At 31.6% G+C, this 18,218-nt stretch overlaps 1 protein-coding gene across 1 annotated transcript; it reads left to right on the top strand.

Annotated features, from left to right (window-relative positions):
- The first annotated feature begins 574 nt into the window (after nt 1–574).
- LOC128187690 (uncharacterized) lies at nt 575–3,538 on the top strand. The gene is made up of 5 exons (XM_052858122.1): nt 575–778; nt 1,272–1,352; nt 2,231–2,305; nt 2,468–2,647; nt 2,865–3,538. Exons 1-4 carry the CDS (start codon nt 728–730, stop codon nt 2,630–2,632), a joined length of 372 nt encoding a protein of 123 aa, XP_052714082.1. The 5' UTR covers nt 575–727; the 3' UTR covers nt 2,633–2,647; nt 2,865–3,538.
- The last annotated feature ends 14,680 nt before the right edge of the window (nt 3,539–18,218 follow it).

Below are 18,218 nucleotides of genomic sequence, written 5' to 3'. Positions count from 1 at the left end.
GAAAAGTTGACAAAATCATATTGCCTATTTTATCATCCCGATCCCGATTTTATTTCGCGCCAGTTGTGACGTAACGAAAATGACGTACTATACAGGGAGTATTCATTATTGCCAATATTTTAGTAATTGAAGATAGGTTCAATTCAATTGTACCTATCTTTAATTCAATTGTACCTATCTTCAATTCATTGCATTTGTACCTATCTTCAATTCAATTGTACCTATCTTCAAATGAATTAAAGATAGGTATAATTGAATTGTACCTATCTCTAATTCAATTTGAAGATAGGTACAATTGAATTGAAGATAGGTACAATTGAATTGAAGATAGGTACAATTGAATTGAAGATAGGTACAATTATTTGAAGATAGGTACAAATATTTGAATATATGTTAATTTGGCGTTCCATACAAATTCAACGTTGAAAACAAAGTGCGCCAAAACAAACGCGACAAGAAATTTATGACGTAATATTTTTTATTTTTTATGTTCAACGACTGGGAAAAAATCTGCATGTGACTTATCAGCAGGGATTATGTTTAGATAAGGTATGTTCATGTTTAGCGTATGAATATCCCCGGTATCCAGCGTCAGACGTCGTTAGGGGTAACGTCATCACGTTAGGTATATATACCGTCGCGTTTTGGTTACCGCGTTAGTTACTGAATTTGATCGGTGGCAATCAGACGTGTTTTTACACAGAGCGCAAAAATCAAAGAAATCACAATGAAAAGAGAGCGATCATCCGAAAGAAAGAGCAAGAGCTCGTCAAAGAGGGTAATGGCTCTCAAGATTAACGTTTTATTTTCACAATAGCATTACTCAACCCTTTATAATGCGAATTCTTTCTCTGCCCTATGCGGGATGCCATTTTGCCAAAATGTCGCCATGATGGATGTTAATTTTTATCGTTTACTGAATCAGTTTTTTCTCGTCTCATGACTTAAAATTGATATTAAATGCTGCAATGTTACCCTAGTTATGTTTAAAAATAATAATTAAAAAAATATATACAGTGCATTTAATATCAAATAGTCAACATAATTTTTTTTTTTTTTGGGGGGGGGGGGGTTGGTACCAATGTTGCAGACAAGCGAATGGTTCAGCTGTGCGATTTTCCATGTTAAAAACCCTCTTTTGAATTTATTATTTGTTAAATTTTAAAACAAAGCTGGTTTATGAAATATACAAATTTGATGGATAAAAAAAGACTTAATACATTCAAAAACTATTCATATGGAACATTGTCTTCAAATTGTATAAATTTCAGCACAGCATAGATGTCTCCTCCAGTCATTCCAATGACAGACAGTGGTATGATGTGTTGCTGGAACTCCACATCAAATCTAGTGTAAGTACTCAATCTAGAGTAGTCCTGATTCAAGAAAAAATTCACCCCCATCCCCTGCACATTATCATTGTGGATGATTGGTTCCACAAAATATTGAGTCAAGTTTCAACATACTGAATGTCAAAATGTAATACGTGTACCCACTGAGATATATGTATGGTTGTACATACAGTGCATTATTATAATAATGGATAAGTTCACAATGAATGATTCAAAATTAGGAACATTAATGAAATTGATTTTATTGAGAGACAGTGTTGCCAACTGTACCTTCTTTCTCCCAGTCCAAAACTCTCTCTCTCTCTCTCTCTCTCTCTCTCTCTCTCTCTCTCTCTCTCTCCTTTGAACTAAGTCCTTAATTCTCGCTCTACCCCTCCCTCTTTCTGTGAACTGCTGTATTCTCTTTCTGTGTACTGTTTCATTTTCTTTATTTTGTATATTTTATTCCCTTTTATGTGCACATATTCTTTCCTTCTCTCTCTCCCTCATATTTCCTTCTCTCACTCTGTGCTTTGTGTTCTACAGCAACAGCCATCTTTTGTCTCCTTCCGTCATGCATGGAAAGAGCACATGAATGACTATGTAAGACTTTCTGAGATTTGTGATCAATTCTCATGATTATAGACTCAGTATCAATAACCATGTGAGTACACGTACTAGCTGACCTGTCACAATCCATCATTATTGCATTTTTTGGTCGACATTTGATTTTATTAATAAAAATACTAACGAACCATTTATGTTTATATCAAATATATGTGAACAAAAAACTAGGAATAAAAGAATTAAATTAATAAACGAAATGAATGCAATATGTGACCATGTGTGCATATAACAAAGACAGTATATATTCTCATTTTGCTTGTTCTGGTTTACAGTACCAATTGACAAGTGCAATCAACAAGTCAGAAGACAGAAGGGAGTTGCCTACAGTCCCGCAACCCACCCACACGGTATGTATTAACAATAAATGTACTGATATCTCTATAATTCTACAGTATTAATACCAATTACAGTTAGTTTATGTTGGTATCCAAGATAGGGACTAATCTGAATAGATAAATTCTCAATATTCTGCATTGTTTTAATGGTGTCCTTTCTCTGTACTTGAACAGATTGAGTGGTTAGCTCGCACCAGTTTCAGACATCGCCCTGTGCGTCTCAATGTGCCTCATGTACAACAAAGGAAGCACACTGTGCCACAACCAAGGAAGCACAAGGTTGCTAGGAGACGGTGTGTGCAGCATTCGCAGCTTGACACCTCCTTCATTGTCTACTGAAGGAGCAACTCTTGTGTAAGTACAGACGTACCGAAGCCTCACTGCTTGTCTATTTGTGTGTCCACCTGCAACCTGGATCAATTAAATTAAAGGGCATTATTAATGGTCAAACAGAAAGTTATTAAAATTATTAAAATGTCACGTCAGTAAGAATTTTATCATGTGTTGCACTGATGTTTTTCAAGGTAATTTATAAAAGAGTTATTATATTGCTCTCTTTTTCACTTTTTAGCATAGAACTTGTACCTTGTATGTGGACAGTGGTGCAAATGGAGAGTGGTGGTTTGATCATGTGAGGATGTGAATCACTCTTGTGTGAAAAAGACTTGTCTTGTGACGAAATTCACAGTGCTCTCTTAATGTGGAACAGACTTCTGAGTGCCGCTATTGATTGCAATGAGACAAATAATGGTGACTTTTTGAACTGTGTGATTGACACATTTACCAACACAACAGCAGACTGGTCTACACAATCAGTGTTTTTTTCACATATGTATATACTATATACACATGTAAATATATTTAAATCTGTCATGTTGACAGCTATGTTGTGTACAACTTTAATATGTATATTATATATACAGTACATTGTAAATAGATAGATATATTTATGTCATATTGACAGTTTATATTGTACATAGTGTAAAAAAAAGTCTAGGCCAGCCTTCAGTAGAAATTGGGAGATTATTAACATGCAGAGAGTTAGATCATGAATAAATCTGGAGAATATACATGTATAGCTGTAGCTACATGTAAGTGTTGCTGGGTCTTCTGACTTTATGAAGTTTACCAATTACATAGATATGATAACTAATACAGGTAATTTGTACAGTAACTTTTTATACAATATAAAGTTCAAAATTTCACAACTTTTAGATTTAAATAAGGTGGGGTGTTATTTTTTTTAGGGGGGGGGGGGGGGGGTTACACTCTATTTTGTTAGTTTTATACTGATACTCTGGTAGTACATTTTGTATAGGTATATTATGTTGTGTTATAGTGTATATTTGAGTGCCTTATGCATGGGACATCTACAGGAAGTTACACAGATTTTTTGCCCTTTGTATATCAAATTCACAGTTTGTTTGATATTATTTTATATCAAGTACTTAATTGAAATAGTATATTCTATATCAAATACTGAAAATCATATTTTCAATAGTATGTGTTTGTTATACATGTATTATTATACTATTCAAATGGTTGAATTTATCAAAAGGAAGGGAGGGTTAGGTAAAATGTCATATATCTTAGAATTCTTTTTTGAATTTTGGTATTAATATTGGTACATGAATTTTACTCTATTGGCTGGCCAAAGGCTTATTTGTTTTTTAAGCTACTTACATTGTTTAAGTTTTTACTTTGAGCATGAATGATTTGCATGCATTAAAAAAAAAGATTGAATTTCCTTTTGTTTTTTTTTTCATCTTGTAATGAATTGAATGGTAGGAAGAGTCTCTTAATTAATACACTGAAAATTGAAATTCTTTGTTGTTACATACCACAAATTGTAGCCTTCTTAATATTGATCATCTTTAACACCTAGAGATTATGGTGTTACTAAAAGTGAAAAATTTTGTAAAGTAATTGCTAAACATAAAAATTTTACAAGTTATATCCAAGAGACTCAGAAAATTTCTATGTATTCTCCTCCCAACTTCTCAGATTGAGGTGACCAAAAGTGGTAATAGGTCTGAAACACCCTCAATCTAGCCTCCTGTTACATTATTATTTGTTGCTGAAGGTCTGCAGTTCCTTGTCTGAAAAAGTTTGGATGGATGACCCAGACCTTTTCTTTATCTCCCTCAGGCCCATCCCCAATATGGAGGTGTCCTATACCAACTTAAAATGTTTCTATACATTGAGCAGGTTTTAGGGTTGTCAAAGCCGCCCCTGGCCTTGACAATCTTAAAACCGGCGTTCAGCAATCAGCTGTGCAACCAAAGAAATTTCATACCTCAAAGAAGCAAGGAACTACTCCCATCGATTTCAGTAAAATACCGCTGCTGGGTCACATACAGAATTTCGTAGAAGCTTTTGAAAGGGAAGTTAGCGCCGTACAGATAGGAAACTCGACCTTGGAATACAAAATACTGCGGGACTTCATTCATTGCACTACCCTAACAACCTTTGGAAAGAGAACATCAAAGACGCATTACTGGGTTAAAGCAAATTCCTCAGGGATAACTTCAGTCATAGAAGACAAGCACAGAGGAACCTGCAGACGCTCTGAGCAACCAGAAGCAAGGCTCAACAGACTGTTAGGCACTGTCATCGAGTACTGGCAACAATTCATCCAGGCTGCTGCTTTATCAGGGAGTAAAAGTGGCATATACAATGGCATCAAAAGAGCAGTAGAACCTGTCCAAAGCAAAATGGCATCCCCATGTCATCAACTGGCGAAATTCTCTCCGATAGGAACCAACAGATGGAGAGATGGGTTGAACACTACACAGACCTGAACTCAACACAAAACACAATTACTGCCAACGCACTTGACGCCATGGAATAACTATTAATGAACTTGATGCAGAACCAACAGAAGATAACTTTGCCTATGGAAAAACCTGTGGTACTGATGGGGCTCATTTGGACCTGGTAAAACAGTGCCAGAGTTCCCTACTGCTGCCCCTACGCGCCAGTGCTTTAAAGAAAGGAGAGTCATAGATAAAAGTGTCTGCTTTCCAATAAATTTTCACACGGATGGATGACTTTACCAGATTTGTTCTTGCGTGACTGTTGCGTGCTGGTACTGTCTTTACCACTATTACCAATTTAGATCGACTGTTCTCCATTCTAGGACAACTTCGTGTGTTACATTACGACTAAAGACTTTGCATCGTTTTGTTAACTGCAAATCTGTCAGTCATGTGTTTGAATTCCGCTTGGGCTTTAAAATTTATAAATTTTATCTTTTCATGGAAAATTTAGAACATTTTTTGGTTAAATATTGTAAAATTTTAAACTGTGTAAGTATTTTGATCACAATGTACTTTTATTCACATAAATATCGACAGATTAATTGGTTCTAGCATTTCATGGCAGGACAAAGTTATCAACACTGAAATCCAGTCACGGGCAGAGTCTAGCTTTTACACTATGGTAAGACAATGAGGGTTGCGCTGTCTATGGTACTTAACGCCATATGGATGCCGAGAGAATTCACAAGGACATTCTTACTTACTTTTAAAAAGCGAAATACTTGGCGCGCAAAGCTCCAGTACAAATATGTGAAAGGGACACAGAGGCCCTCGATATCGACACATGATCTTGGGAAGACCTTACAACACACCGATCGATGTGGATGGCTAGCTTTGTCACGCAGATACAGTCAGTAGAAGATTATTTAGCTCATGCAACGGAAGACAGATGGGCATCTTAAAAGAGGGCTTTAAACCCGAAATGATAGGGACAATTCACAGATGTAACACATGCGGCAAAGAAATATCCATGGTTGTATTCTTTAGCCATGAACGTTGCTGTTCAGGCCGAACGAAGGTAAACTAGGATACGTCATCCGCGATCGTTGCAACAGACGAGGACCTATTATACAATGAACAGTGGAACATCAGTACAAGCCCATATTGCAAAATTCATTGTTGATATGACAAAATGAGTCATAAAAAGATCCTACAAAACATCGCTAGCGACGCTAATCCATTTGATAACCACACGAAAAGTCTTATAATTATACCCTTATTTCGTATGCAAGACTGGCCGTGGGTTTCAGACGATTATTCAAATCAAATATCTATGATAATGTATCTAGATTTCATTACTTATGCATTAATCAGCAGATTTCAGTATACATCAGTCATTTAGGACTCTAGCTCTGCTGGCATATCAACCGTTATGAAAATGCATTTTTAAAAAGCTTGTGGTTCATGCTATGAAGGTAGCGATTATTAAGGTAAAGCACACCCTGCGGTAGGTCATCATTGAACGTTTGAATGACGACTGGAGAAATGCATTTCTTCATTATTAGAACCATTTTAACAAGAGCTTGGACTTTGGGTAGTTTTGTCAAACAGCCATGTGATGTTGGCATGTCTATTTCATTGCTGGCATCTCTCTCTTGGCTCTTTGAAATCAACAAGGTTTGTCTGGCTTTTGAGTTAAGACTACGCAATCTGTGTATATTTCGCTCGAAACCGCGTCATTTTTAACTTGTTTTGACGCAAGAAATAGACAGCTACGTCCAGTTGGCAACCGAAAGTCCAAGGTCTTGTTAAAATGGTTCTATAAATGTTGCATACATTAGGGAGCTGTTTGTAAATTGTAAAGAATGTTTGAAATATCAGGTTTACATCTTGATTTTAACAAAAGTCCATGTCGCATGAATTGAATTATGTTCAATTGTTTGTGCCCAACAAAAAAGATTTTTACATAAATATTTAAAAGAATTAACAGAGAAATCAAAGCACAGATCAATAACATTCGAAAAAACTGATCTTTTATCTAACACTGAAATTCTTGTTTTAAAAGGAACAGAATACATGTATAATAACGCATACTATGTCCTCGACCTTTATAAAGAATGATGATGTGCTACCAATGCAGATAATGTTATGGAAATGGTTTTGTTTTTAATATACAGTGTTTTATTTTATTCAGCAAGAAAATGTTGGCCGTCATATCTTGCCCTTTAGTCTGAATTCTTAATAACATGGACATAAAATCTATTAGTTTTATTTCAATCCAAGGTTGTTATCATAAATCATCATGATTTGCACTTGATTGTTGTTAGGTTTTTTTGTTAAAGCACTAGAGTAAAACCTTGTAGTTTAGTTTTTTTGTCTTTTTGTTAAAAATGACTTGATTCAAATGTTGAAGATAAATTACTATATTTGTATACAAGATTTTCCCTGTCTTCTTTTGAAATTTCTGCTCTCCATTTTCTGCCTCATTACTGCAAAAAAAAAAATAATAAGGATTGACACCAAACAATGACATCAAATATCCTTATACATGTATATTTGATTTCAATTTTCCGATGCAAACTTTGATCAACTGCTAGTGATTGTCTTAACATGTGTTGTACATGTAATGATGAGAGAGAACGTATTTTTTTTATTATATCAAAACCAATTATTAATTCGAGAATATGAAATGAATGAAACCAGAATAATGTATAGAACCATGTAGTTCTTTTATATTTTCAATCCTGTCATAACAAGAAAAGAGAAATTAATGAATTTGAAATGTATGTCATTTGAGATTCATTATTGGCTAAAAAGGCTCAAATATTTGCATATGTTGTTACTAAACCAATGTTCAACAGGAAATTAATATAAACATATTGTTATTTGGCACTAAGCATGTCGACATCTTTAACATCAAATTCCCATTATATAGTCTTATTTAATGAACGCGCATTACCAGAATCATCATTTCATTTTGTTTGAAGGAGAATTTTGATGAAATGACACGAATAGGTAATTTGCAAAAATTAAAACTTCAATGAAGTTTAATGACAATTTAAAAGAGAGTAAACATTTTTTATTGTAAACTTGTGTCTTTATTTCATGTTCTTGAATCAAAAATAGCTTTGAAATAATTTTGATGAACAATAAAAAAAAAGTTCTCAAACATCATCGCATAGAACATATGCATGCCTTTTAATTGGATCTTTTCTAAAAATTAATAATGCAGAATACTTCTTTTTACCTTTCGCTAATTTAGAAAAATCTGATAATTATGCAATGAAGTGTACCTTATGATTGATGTTATCTAATCAAACATTATTTTATATATCTTATAAGTTCGACGAGAGTTTTATACCACAACTTTATGAAACCCAAATTACACCTTTTGTTTGTTTGCTGATTTATTAGCTATCGATGTATTTCATGGGAAAAACACACTACAAATAAAATGATACGATTAAATCTAGTCAATTAAAATCAGAGTTAAAATTTTACTGGAAGGTATGTAATGAAATACAGAAAATGTTACACTACAAATGGAATGATAGAATTTTATCTAGTCGATAAAGATTAAACTTAAATAAGTTTTCACTAGAAGATGTGTAATGAAATACCAAAAGTAATAAAAATGGACTGATATGATTTTATTTAGCCAATGAAATATAGTTAAGGAAATGTAAGGAAAAACGGAAACAATAAAATTGAAATGATATAATTTTATCTACTCAGAAAGATTATAGTTAGAATTTCATTATTACCTTTTTTACTCAAAAAGATTGTAGTTAGAATTTTATTAATATTTTTTATTATTATACTTATGGATATACGAAACTAAATTAAGAAAAATAATATTTTTACAACAAAAATGCTGTTTTAACTTGAACGTGGCGTCAAGACCTTACAGAGCAAGACATAAGAAAGGTTTTCCCAATGTCCTTTGAGTGTGAGTTGTATTCTACAGAAAGTTCGTTATCCTGATTTAGTTCAGAAAGGGTAAACAATTAGCCCTCTCTGCAGAAGAGGAGGAAAGTGTCTTCCGTGTTTTGACATAAAATGACCATGTCATCATAGTTAAGTGTTCCAGTGTACAATCTGATACAGAAAAAAGACAAACAGAATGAACAACAATAAAAGTCGGAAATCAAAATGATGTCTATCATTTTCTGAGTTCACTTTTGTCATCAAAATATTTATATATAGAACGTCTTCTCCCATCTGTTAACATCCATATCTGTTTGGGTTTTTTTTTTTATCTATGAATGAATTGCATAGATATATTTTTCCTTTCAGAAAACTGATTTTGTTTATAATGCAAAACTAATCAAATAATTTAAATCCCAAGCTAAAACCTAATGTGCCCTTAAATTATTACCATTTTTACCATAAAATTGGTCAAAATGATAATACATTATGTATAAACCCACACAATAAAATGAATTGTGTGAGATTATCATGTAGACACTTAACATAAAATTATATTATGTTAACCTATGGTTTTAAAATATCTGCACCTTTATCATATATTTACCGTTTGTCCTCTAAACGCGCTTTTTATATGGCTTATAATTAATTCCAACTTTTTTGTCCCCACTTAAAATTCCATTTTACCATTAAAACCATTCTAACATTCTTTTGGAATATTTCGCAGCTGTATTGAAATAGAGACAAACAAAACGGTAAATACAAACATTTACACTCATTTTGGCAAATCAGTGGTATACAAACTGGATGAAAAGTTGGTTGCACACCATCGATTTAGGCTAATCTAGTATCAAAGGTAGGTTTTAAGACAAACACTTCAAATGCAGAGATATTATGCATTGACATTTTACTTTTATTCAAAGTGCATTACATTGCATATATTTTTCAGACCATTCAAATGTCTAGCAAATCTCAAAAAATTCGAAACCGTTAAAATTTCCAGTACGGTTTTTTTGTTCCTTCAATGTTAAAGAATTGCATATCAGTATATTTAAAAACATATTGGAACCATATTTCTGATAGCTAAACTGTAATTGATGGTAATGTAATGTACAATGAAATGATTTTTATAATTATATTATGATTGAAATGTACAATTTTAAATTGACACTTTTCTTCTAATTTTTAAATGTGTTTATCAACAACACTTTTTCTACATTAAAAGGAAACCATCATTTGATGTCATTTTTTTAATGGAAATAATTTGATAATGTTAGATTATACCTTTTTAGCTTAACACGAAAACGGAAAGTAAATTTTACCAAAAAAATTATTAAGGATTTTGAATCGTATTTGGTTTTCAAAAACTTTGAACGAAATGATTATGATGATTAATATTTTAATAACTGTCGTATCAAAATATGCGCATGCAATGAAAAAATGGATCATTTAAAAATGAATTAGATTTGTATCATCCACGTTCGCACCACCGTGTACAAGAACTCCACAATGTATTATTAATAGAGGGACGTTCTAAAGGTTACCCTTATTTTACAGAACGTAATCTTTTTAATTCTAATAAGCATTGTGTCTTTGTGACAAATTGCAAGATTACAATGTTGTTTTGGTTTTTTGCATCCTTTCTCGTAATCTTATGAATACAAATGATCATTATTTCATTGCTAATGTATTTTAACTACGATTTTTAAACTTTTGTCATTTTCTGTCAGTTCTTGGTCAAGTGTGTTCGCTGGAGTGTTTAAGCTGGAGTATTCAAGACATGGATTCAAATTAAGGTAAGTAAGTTTTTAAACAAAAATTCTTCTCAAAAAAGGCGAGCAAATTTATAGACGAACAAGAACTCTTTTAAAATGTGATAATAAACTGTATTATTTTCACATTTATTAAAGAATAAATTATTAAGATAGTTACAAGTACTTATTTTTGTAGATTCAATTTTCTAAACCATTTGATATCAATTATTGATTAAGAATTCTCTTGTATTTTTTTTAAAACTAATTTTACCTTTAATATATCCACTATTTTGATATAGCCAAAACGTTTATCTTTTGTCGAAACATCTCATCTGCAGGATGCGTTTTCGCAAAGTGTTACACGTTAGACATACCAAAATTTTGAATCTGGATTATAAGTGTTATCTTGTTTATTGGCACCTCTTTTTGTTAATTTAGCTGTAAAGTTTACAATTTCGCGCCAAAAAAGGATAAATCATTCACACGAGTAATATCATTTCCTAGGTACGTGTCCTTTGGGCTCCCATATTGGCTAAATCCTTTCTAGGCATGTGGATATATTCATGATTTTAACAAAAATGAATCTTTTTTATGCAAATGAGTATTGATTAGTTTTAACCCCAATGCATCCTGCGATTGTATTTCTACAAAGACATTGGAAACCCTTGTGTGATCTTAATTTTGTTCTCATCCCCAAAACAAAGTTTTACAAATTTATATCAACATTTCTACATTATACATTCATAATAAAATAACAAATTGTAGCAAAGTAGTCTTAAGAAACAATTTTAAAGATTTCCCAATAAATCGTACTTTATTCATTTTTTCATCTTCCAGTGCTCGTCATTGATTAAAGGGTCACGTGTCGAACAAAAAAAATTAACTGTTCAACAAATTACCCATTAGATCTACCTTAAAAGTTAACATACGATTTGTTAAAATGCAATTTAATATTTTTAAAGAAAAAAATCTTTAAATTTTTGTTTTTTAAATTTGAGCATTTTCTATATCTTTATACAGCGCTCTTCTTCTAAAGGAGATTTATACAGTCTAAAAATAGCGACGACAATTGAGCCCTCTTAAAAACATGAATTTGCTGTACTATATCAAGCACATTTCTATTGATCGTAAGATTTTTTGTTCAAATTTCCCATGTTATGTTTCTTTGATAAACTCTGCACCTTACTTTACGCCATTATCAGTTCGAAAATCACGGTTTTTACGTCTTTTAAAGTATTTTCATATCATTTGAATTTACGCATTTTTAGTTATTTTACAATAGTGTAATTCTTCAAATAGATGTGACCGTGAATTTAAACAAACTTGAAAGCAGCTGAAGAAAGTTAGCTTTGTAGCAAGTTTGGTTCATATTAGTCAAATCGTCCTCAAGAAAAAAAAGCAAACTCCGCAAAAGACGGTGACGCAAACAGACGCGTACGACTACCGACGCCAGACAGATTTTGATAAGAAAAGCTTACTTGAAACTGCAACCCAGGCGAGCTAAAAACTAAGATTAAACACAAAATAACTAAAAACATAGCCAGAAGTTTAAATGTCTTTTAATTCCAAATTTGTCAACTTTGATAGAAATAGGCTGGTTTTTTTCCTTCAATATTGTAATCTTTTTTAAAAATACATTTCCACAAATGAAATAGTCTGGACATAACCTTAAACAGTAATCATTAACTGTTCAGTCAATGAGATTTGTGAATGTTATTGTTTGAATTGATTCATTGGTTGTCTTACTCATTACAAGCTAAAGTTGACATGATAGTTTGGCCGTCTGGAAGACAAAGCCCCTGGTTTCTGAAAGCAATTTTAAAAAGACAGTTTTAGGTTTTCAAATAAATACCCTGTCATATTTAGCATGCAACACTTAGATTTTGCTAAATACTTAAACTGGATTAGCGAATAGAATCATTTAAAGAAAGTCAAACAATGAATGGTTTACACAGAGACGGAGAAATGGCCATTAATACATGTTAACTTTTAAATGCAATGATGTTGTTCCCATTAAAAATCTACTTTAAAATGGAGGTGCATTTCCGCCTTTTGAATAAGACGCATTAATGAAAGTTAACAAATGAGGAAAATCCAGAAACCAATTAGATGTTAACTATTATGCAATTTCTAGAGAGCCATAATTTAGTGTTTTTTGACATTTTGCTGGACGCTTTGTGTTGCTCTGGAAACGAATTAGTAAAACCGGTTTCTTTGTTGGACACAGAATTTAATTAAAAAATAAAATTTATTAAATCAGTATTCTCTCAATTGTTCAATCATTAATGATATGATACTTAAAAACCTATAATCAGTAGAATTATATTTTTTAATGATCAAATGTTAACGATAAGTCCAAGAATCTACGAAACAAAGTTAACACATCAAAGCAAAACGCTAACGCACAGATAACGTTTCAACAAGAGTAAATTACTGTCAGATTTTAAATGCAATTTGTTTCAACAGTACTTGGTTTTGAGCTAATGATTAGCATAACATGAAAGTAAATGTGCTAACAAGAGGGAGAGCTTTATTTATTGTTTGACATTTTAATAGCCTTAATGGACTGACAATAATCAGACTTCCATATTTAGATCACAATTTTATCATATAGATAGGTTTATTTTATAGGATGAAAAGCAACTAAAGTTGTATAGCTTCAAAAGTCAGAACGTGTTGACCTTTTAAGAAATCCAGTCCTTTGGGATTAGAATATAGTTTTGATATATTCTATAATTTGTTATTTATTAGAGAATCCTTTTCTAAGAGCATTCAAACATTGAGAAGCAAAGATAAATCAACATTTGGATAACTGCAAAAATTTTTGCCAACTCGACTTAAAATTGAGAAAAAATGATAGTGTAAAAAGTGTAAGAGATTACTGTTGCTGCTAATATTTCATAGTTCAATTTATTTTTGACTTACTGTATTATCGACAATGATTCTTCTTGATTTGTGGAAGATAAATGATATTCATCAAATTTTACAGTGCATGTGATAGTATGATACACATGATTTTCTTCTAGAATTTCTTTAAAACAAGTTGCATTCATTAAAGGATAAGAGTATTTTGTATTCATCCTTCTTTTTCTATAATGTTTCGATTTAAAATACCATGCAGTGTTTTGTTTCAGCATAGTATTATTATAGCATAGGTACAGCTATTAAGCATATTAGCTTTTCTATATTTTGTTTCAGATACAATAATGGATAATGGTAAAACTTACAAATAAGGGTCAGCGAAGTGAATAAGTTATTCTTTGATCCCTCTTAAAACACAAACACAAATGCCAGGATATGACTTTGAAATGCTTTCGGAATGTTAGGTGTATTGTAGTACAATGTATAGTGATAATTAATATCGAACACCAAATAATTATAACTTTCTAATTCAAGAAAGAAAACAACCCACAATAGTTGCAAAACATCTTACATGTACTTAGAATAAAGTTTTTAAAAAATTATCAGAATACAAATCAAAGTCAATGAAATCATTGCATACAACAAGCGTATACTGGTCGCTTAAATAAATGGAAATGAATCCGTATACGTGAATTTAAAATTGTAATTTTATAACAACAAAAATAAAGAAAAGGTTGAAGAATGTCATTGCTGTATTTGATAAATCAACTTATCTATCATGGTTTGTTTCTGGAGTATGGCCATCATATCTAGTGGCCCCATTTATAATCTTTGTCTTTGTATCTTAATCGTGTTGCCTTATTTCGGAATGTTAATGTAACTCAGGTACATGTCAATCTTAATTTAGGAAGCATTGTGAATCATACCTGTAATTACGTTTAGAGGTCAAAGGTTTCTAAATGTTGTATGCTAGAACACAAATAATATAAAGCATATATCATGTGGACGTGATACTTGGAGTAGTGTTCATCGCATGTAAGTATTTGCAATTTAAAAACTTATTATTTTAAACTGAAATTTTATATCTAGTTGGGTATTTTTTTGGCAATGAAAACTTGAAAAATCTTTTGATCAGAATTTTCGAAGAAAAAAAACCCCAGTGTCATACTCTGCCTTGCCTTTGTATCCATTCTATTAACCGTATATGTTGTTTTTGCAAGGTGGTCTGATTTTTCTTCTTTCCCTCATATTTCATATACTCCTATAAAAGAGAATAGTTTTTTTTATCAAACTTTTACAGATTGAACAAAGAAAGATAATACGTAAATCACAGTACATTAAATAAAGTATTCAAAAAAAAAAGAAAAAAGTAAAGAAAAAATTATCGAAACATTATTTGTTCAATTATTTTTAAAATTAACTATAATATGCTATTTTTAAGCAGTAAAAACTTCTTTTTAAAATAAAACATGGGCAATTAAGGATAATACAAATGTGGTTTGAATCGTGCCATGCTCATATTTCGTCTGCGGTGTCTTGTAGAAATGGTTTACAGGATGTACACGATGAAGAATCACCTATAAGCATGATTACACTAAACCGTCTTGAATTATTACAATAATTACACAGTGTCATCATATCATCTGTTTTAATTGTAGGACATGCCTGAGATAATTACGACTATTTGTCATGAAGACGTGATGTAGAAGCATGTTTTGCTGTAATGCCCAGGTGGTGAGTTTACTGACATTCTGACATCTCTTCAGATAGCTTCGCGATGAAGATAGCTGATGAGGGGAAATTATCGTATTGTGTTCGAACAAACAAGGCAGATTTGTGTGAACTTCAAATTCGAACGAACGAATACGTTATTTTTTCCAGACGAATAAGTTATTTGTTTTTGCAAAGTACGCACTTATTTTTGACCATGTAGTTATTTGTTTGAAACATTAAGCTATTTGTTCAAACCATTAAGTTATTATATTTTGACAGTTTATATATTTGTTTGTGTGTATTTTTTCAGACAAAAAAGCTATGTGATGAACAGCTAGCTAGTAGTTATAACGAGTATTATATCTAGACAAACAAGTTTTATGTCCGGACGAATTTCCTTTTGTCTAGACAAATACTTGTATGCTATTTTCCCCAGACAAATATGTACTTTGCATGGGCAAAAACGAACTGTTTTCAAAACTAATTTTTAAGATTAATCTGATTGTGAAGGCGCGATTCTGTCATTTTCTTAAATTTAACAATACAATGGTTATCAAGGTTCATTAATGCAGAGGAACCCTGGAATGATTTCTTCTTCCACAATATTTTACTGAAGTAAAACAAATTACACTGGATTGCTTAAAAAGGTTATTCCTGAAAAGAAAACTAACGAAATCTCAAATTAATGTATCATCCATGTATTAAGTCTTGTAATAATGTGCAAGTGACCTAAGAAAGCCAATGATGACTAGACAATACATAAATCATCATGCATGTTATTGTTAACAAAAATACATTTAAATAACGTATATTTTTGTCCAATGTAAGATTTATACTACTTATGTTAAATCTAACTTTTACCATATTCTGACCGGCTGCAGTTTATATCATTTCACATGATCAAGGACAGACTCCTTGAATTAATAAATCGTGGATGAAAAAAGAATGAAATGATGTGTAAGAAGAGTCCTTTAAAACCTCAACTTTCTATCCGAATATCAATCCGACGATCTCTCGCTCTTTATCTTATTGTTGATATGACATTATCAAAAGAATCTGGCATAATAAAATTCATGTTTATAATCCACCAAGTCAGTATCATAAATCAGTGTACATTAATATTCATTTAACTATTAAACAAAGCTGATGACAGAACAGAGCATGATTTAACTATGAAGGTAGCAAGGTATACTTACTTAAACTATATGTGATGGTATTTAAAGGGTGATAATATTGTACTGATACATCTCTCTCTCTCTCTCTCTCTCTCTCTCTCTCTCTCTCTCTCTCTCTCTCTCTCAAGTTTCTATGTAAAAGTAAATAAAGATTGCGTTCCAAATAAATGGCTTATTTGAACAAATAGCACATATGTTTTATGAAATACGAAGTTTCTATGTAAAAGTAAATAAAGATTTCGTTCCAAATAAATGGCTTATTTGAACAAATAGCACATATGTTTCATGAAATACGAAATTTGTCCGAACAAATTTTTAATGCTCTCCGTTACATGAATAATGCCTTTCTTCAACGCTGTTACAGTGTATATAACAAATGCTTTGCCATCCCTTGAAGGTAACTGATTGCATACTTCTGACTCGCTGCGTAAACTATGAATATATTACCTTGCAACACTGTTATGTTTGCTACATTTAAAGCAAATACTAGCATTTTATGAAAAGTTAACGATATTTAAATGTTATTTTTGTACCTTTTGCTCTTTTAACTGATACCGCTTAATGTTGTATCAATAGTATTCAATACAGTATATGTAAAAACCTTCACAAACTTTCTTTTTGGAATGTTAAAAGCAGAAGACATAGAAAAAAATAAATATCACACATGTACATGTATCATTCTAAAATTTTCCAAACACGTTTTTTAAACACTGAACGTACAGCGAAATTTGGGTCAACAAGAAAATATATCGGTTTTTTTTTGTCTTTCTTTTCAATGTAAATACGACTTTTAGATAATTTGGCCTTTTTATAGACAGCAGGCACGTTTATTATAAAAATTTATCGAATTTATAATTAAATCTTAAGACATGCGTTCTTCAAATTATTAAAAAATGAAAATTTGAAATTCGGTTACATTTAAAAACAAAACATAACCAGCAATCAATCAATGTTTTGAATCGAAAAAAAAATCTGTACTTTAAACTTTATTTTTCAAAATGTTTTGGCACCGCATCAATTGTCAAAAGGATCACGACATCTTTGTCTTCATTACGACATTAACAAGACGTTTACCTTGTAACAGATTTTCGTTAAACAATGCAAAAATATACTGACTTAATTTTTTCCAACTTTTTCTTTGATTAAATGCCTCGCTTGTCATTGGCTATCATGTCAATGCTCAGAGTGCTTTCTGTATCAATCAAAAATATTTTCTTATAGGCAAATAATAAAAACATTTATGCATAAATCTTTTTTAATTTGTCGGAAGTTCAAGTAAAATAAATTTTCTTTTTAGAATTATTCGGATGTTGGCATTGTTAAAATCGTTAATTAACAGATACCTAGGATGTGGTTAAAACAAAGCGAATTGATTTAATTAAGATTGATGTATACTAATGCAAAATTGGATATATGACGTATTTCAAAGACTTTTGTTGGAACCGCTTTATATAATTTATATTTATTTTTGAAATTTTATTGTTTGTGAAAGGGTTGTTGTCATTCAGACACATTAAAAGATCTACTTCCTGGATATGTTATTCGGGTTTTGCTAGTTTGTTTATATCATGATTGGGGGTTTTTTTTGGCAACAAATAGTAATTTTCCGAAATTCATTTACCAACTGCATACGCCCCCATTACATTTATTTTGACGTTTTACAATTAAACACTTAAAAAAAGTTTTTTGTCGTGTTTCCATTGTTTGGTTTCACACGATACATTGCAGTTGTCTC

The sequence above is a fragment of the Crassostrea angulata genome, chromosome 6 (genome assembly GCF_025612915.1).
Source record: "Crassostrea angulata isolate pt1a10 chromosome 6, ASM2561291v2, whole genome shotgun sequence".
Taxonomy (NCBI): domain Eukaryota; kingdom Metazoa; phylum Mollusca; class Bivalvia; order Ostreida; family Ostreidae; genus Magallana; species Magallana angulata.
Note: the sequence above shows the minus strand (reverse complement) of the source record. Positions and strands in the feature narration are given on the sequence as shown.

Coding starts and splice junctions, on each gene's coding strand:
- LOC128187690 (XM_052858122.1), top strand. CDS start 728: ATGAAAAGAGAGCGATCATCCGAAAGAAAGAGCAAGAGCTCGTCAAAG. Junction 1,353..2,230: donor AACTCCACATCAAATCTAGT/GTAAGTACTCAA, acceptor TCTGGTTTACAG/TACCAATTGACAAGTGCAAT. Junction 2,306..2,467: donor TCCCGCAACCCACCCACACG/GTATGTATTAAC, acceptor GTACTTGAACAG/ATTGAGTGGTTAGCTCGCAC.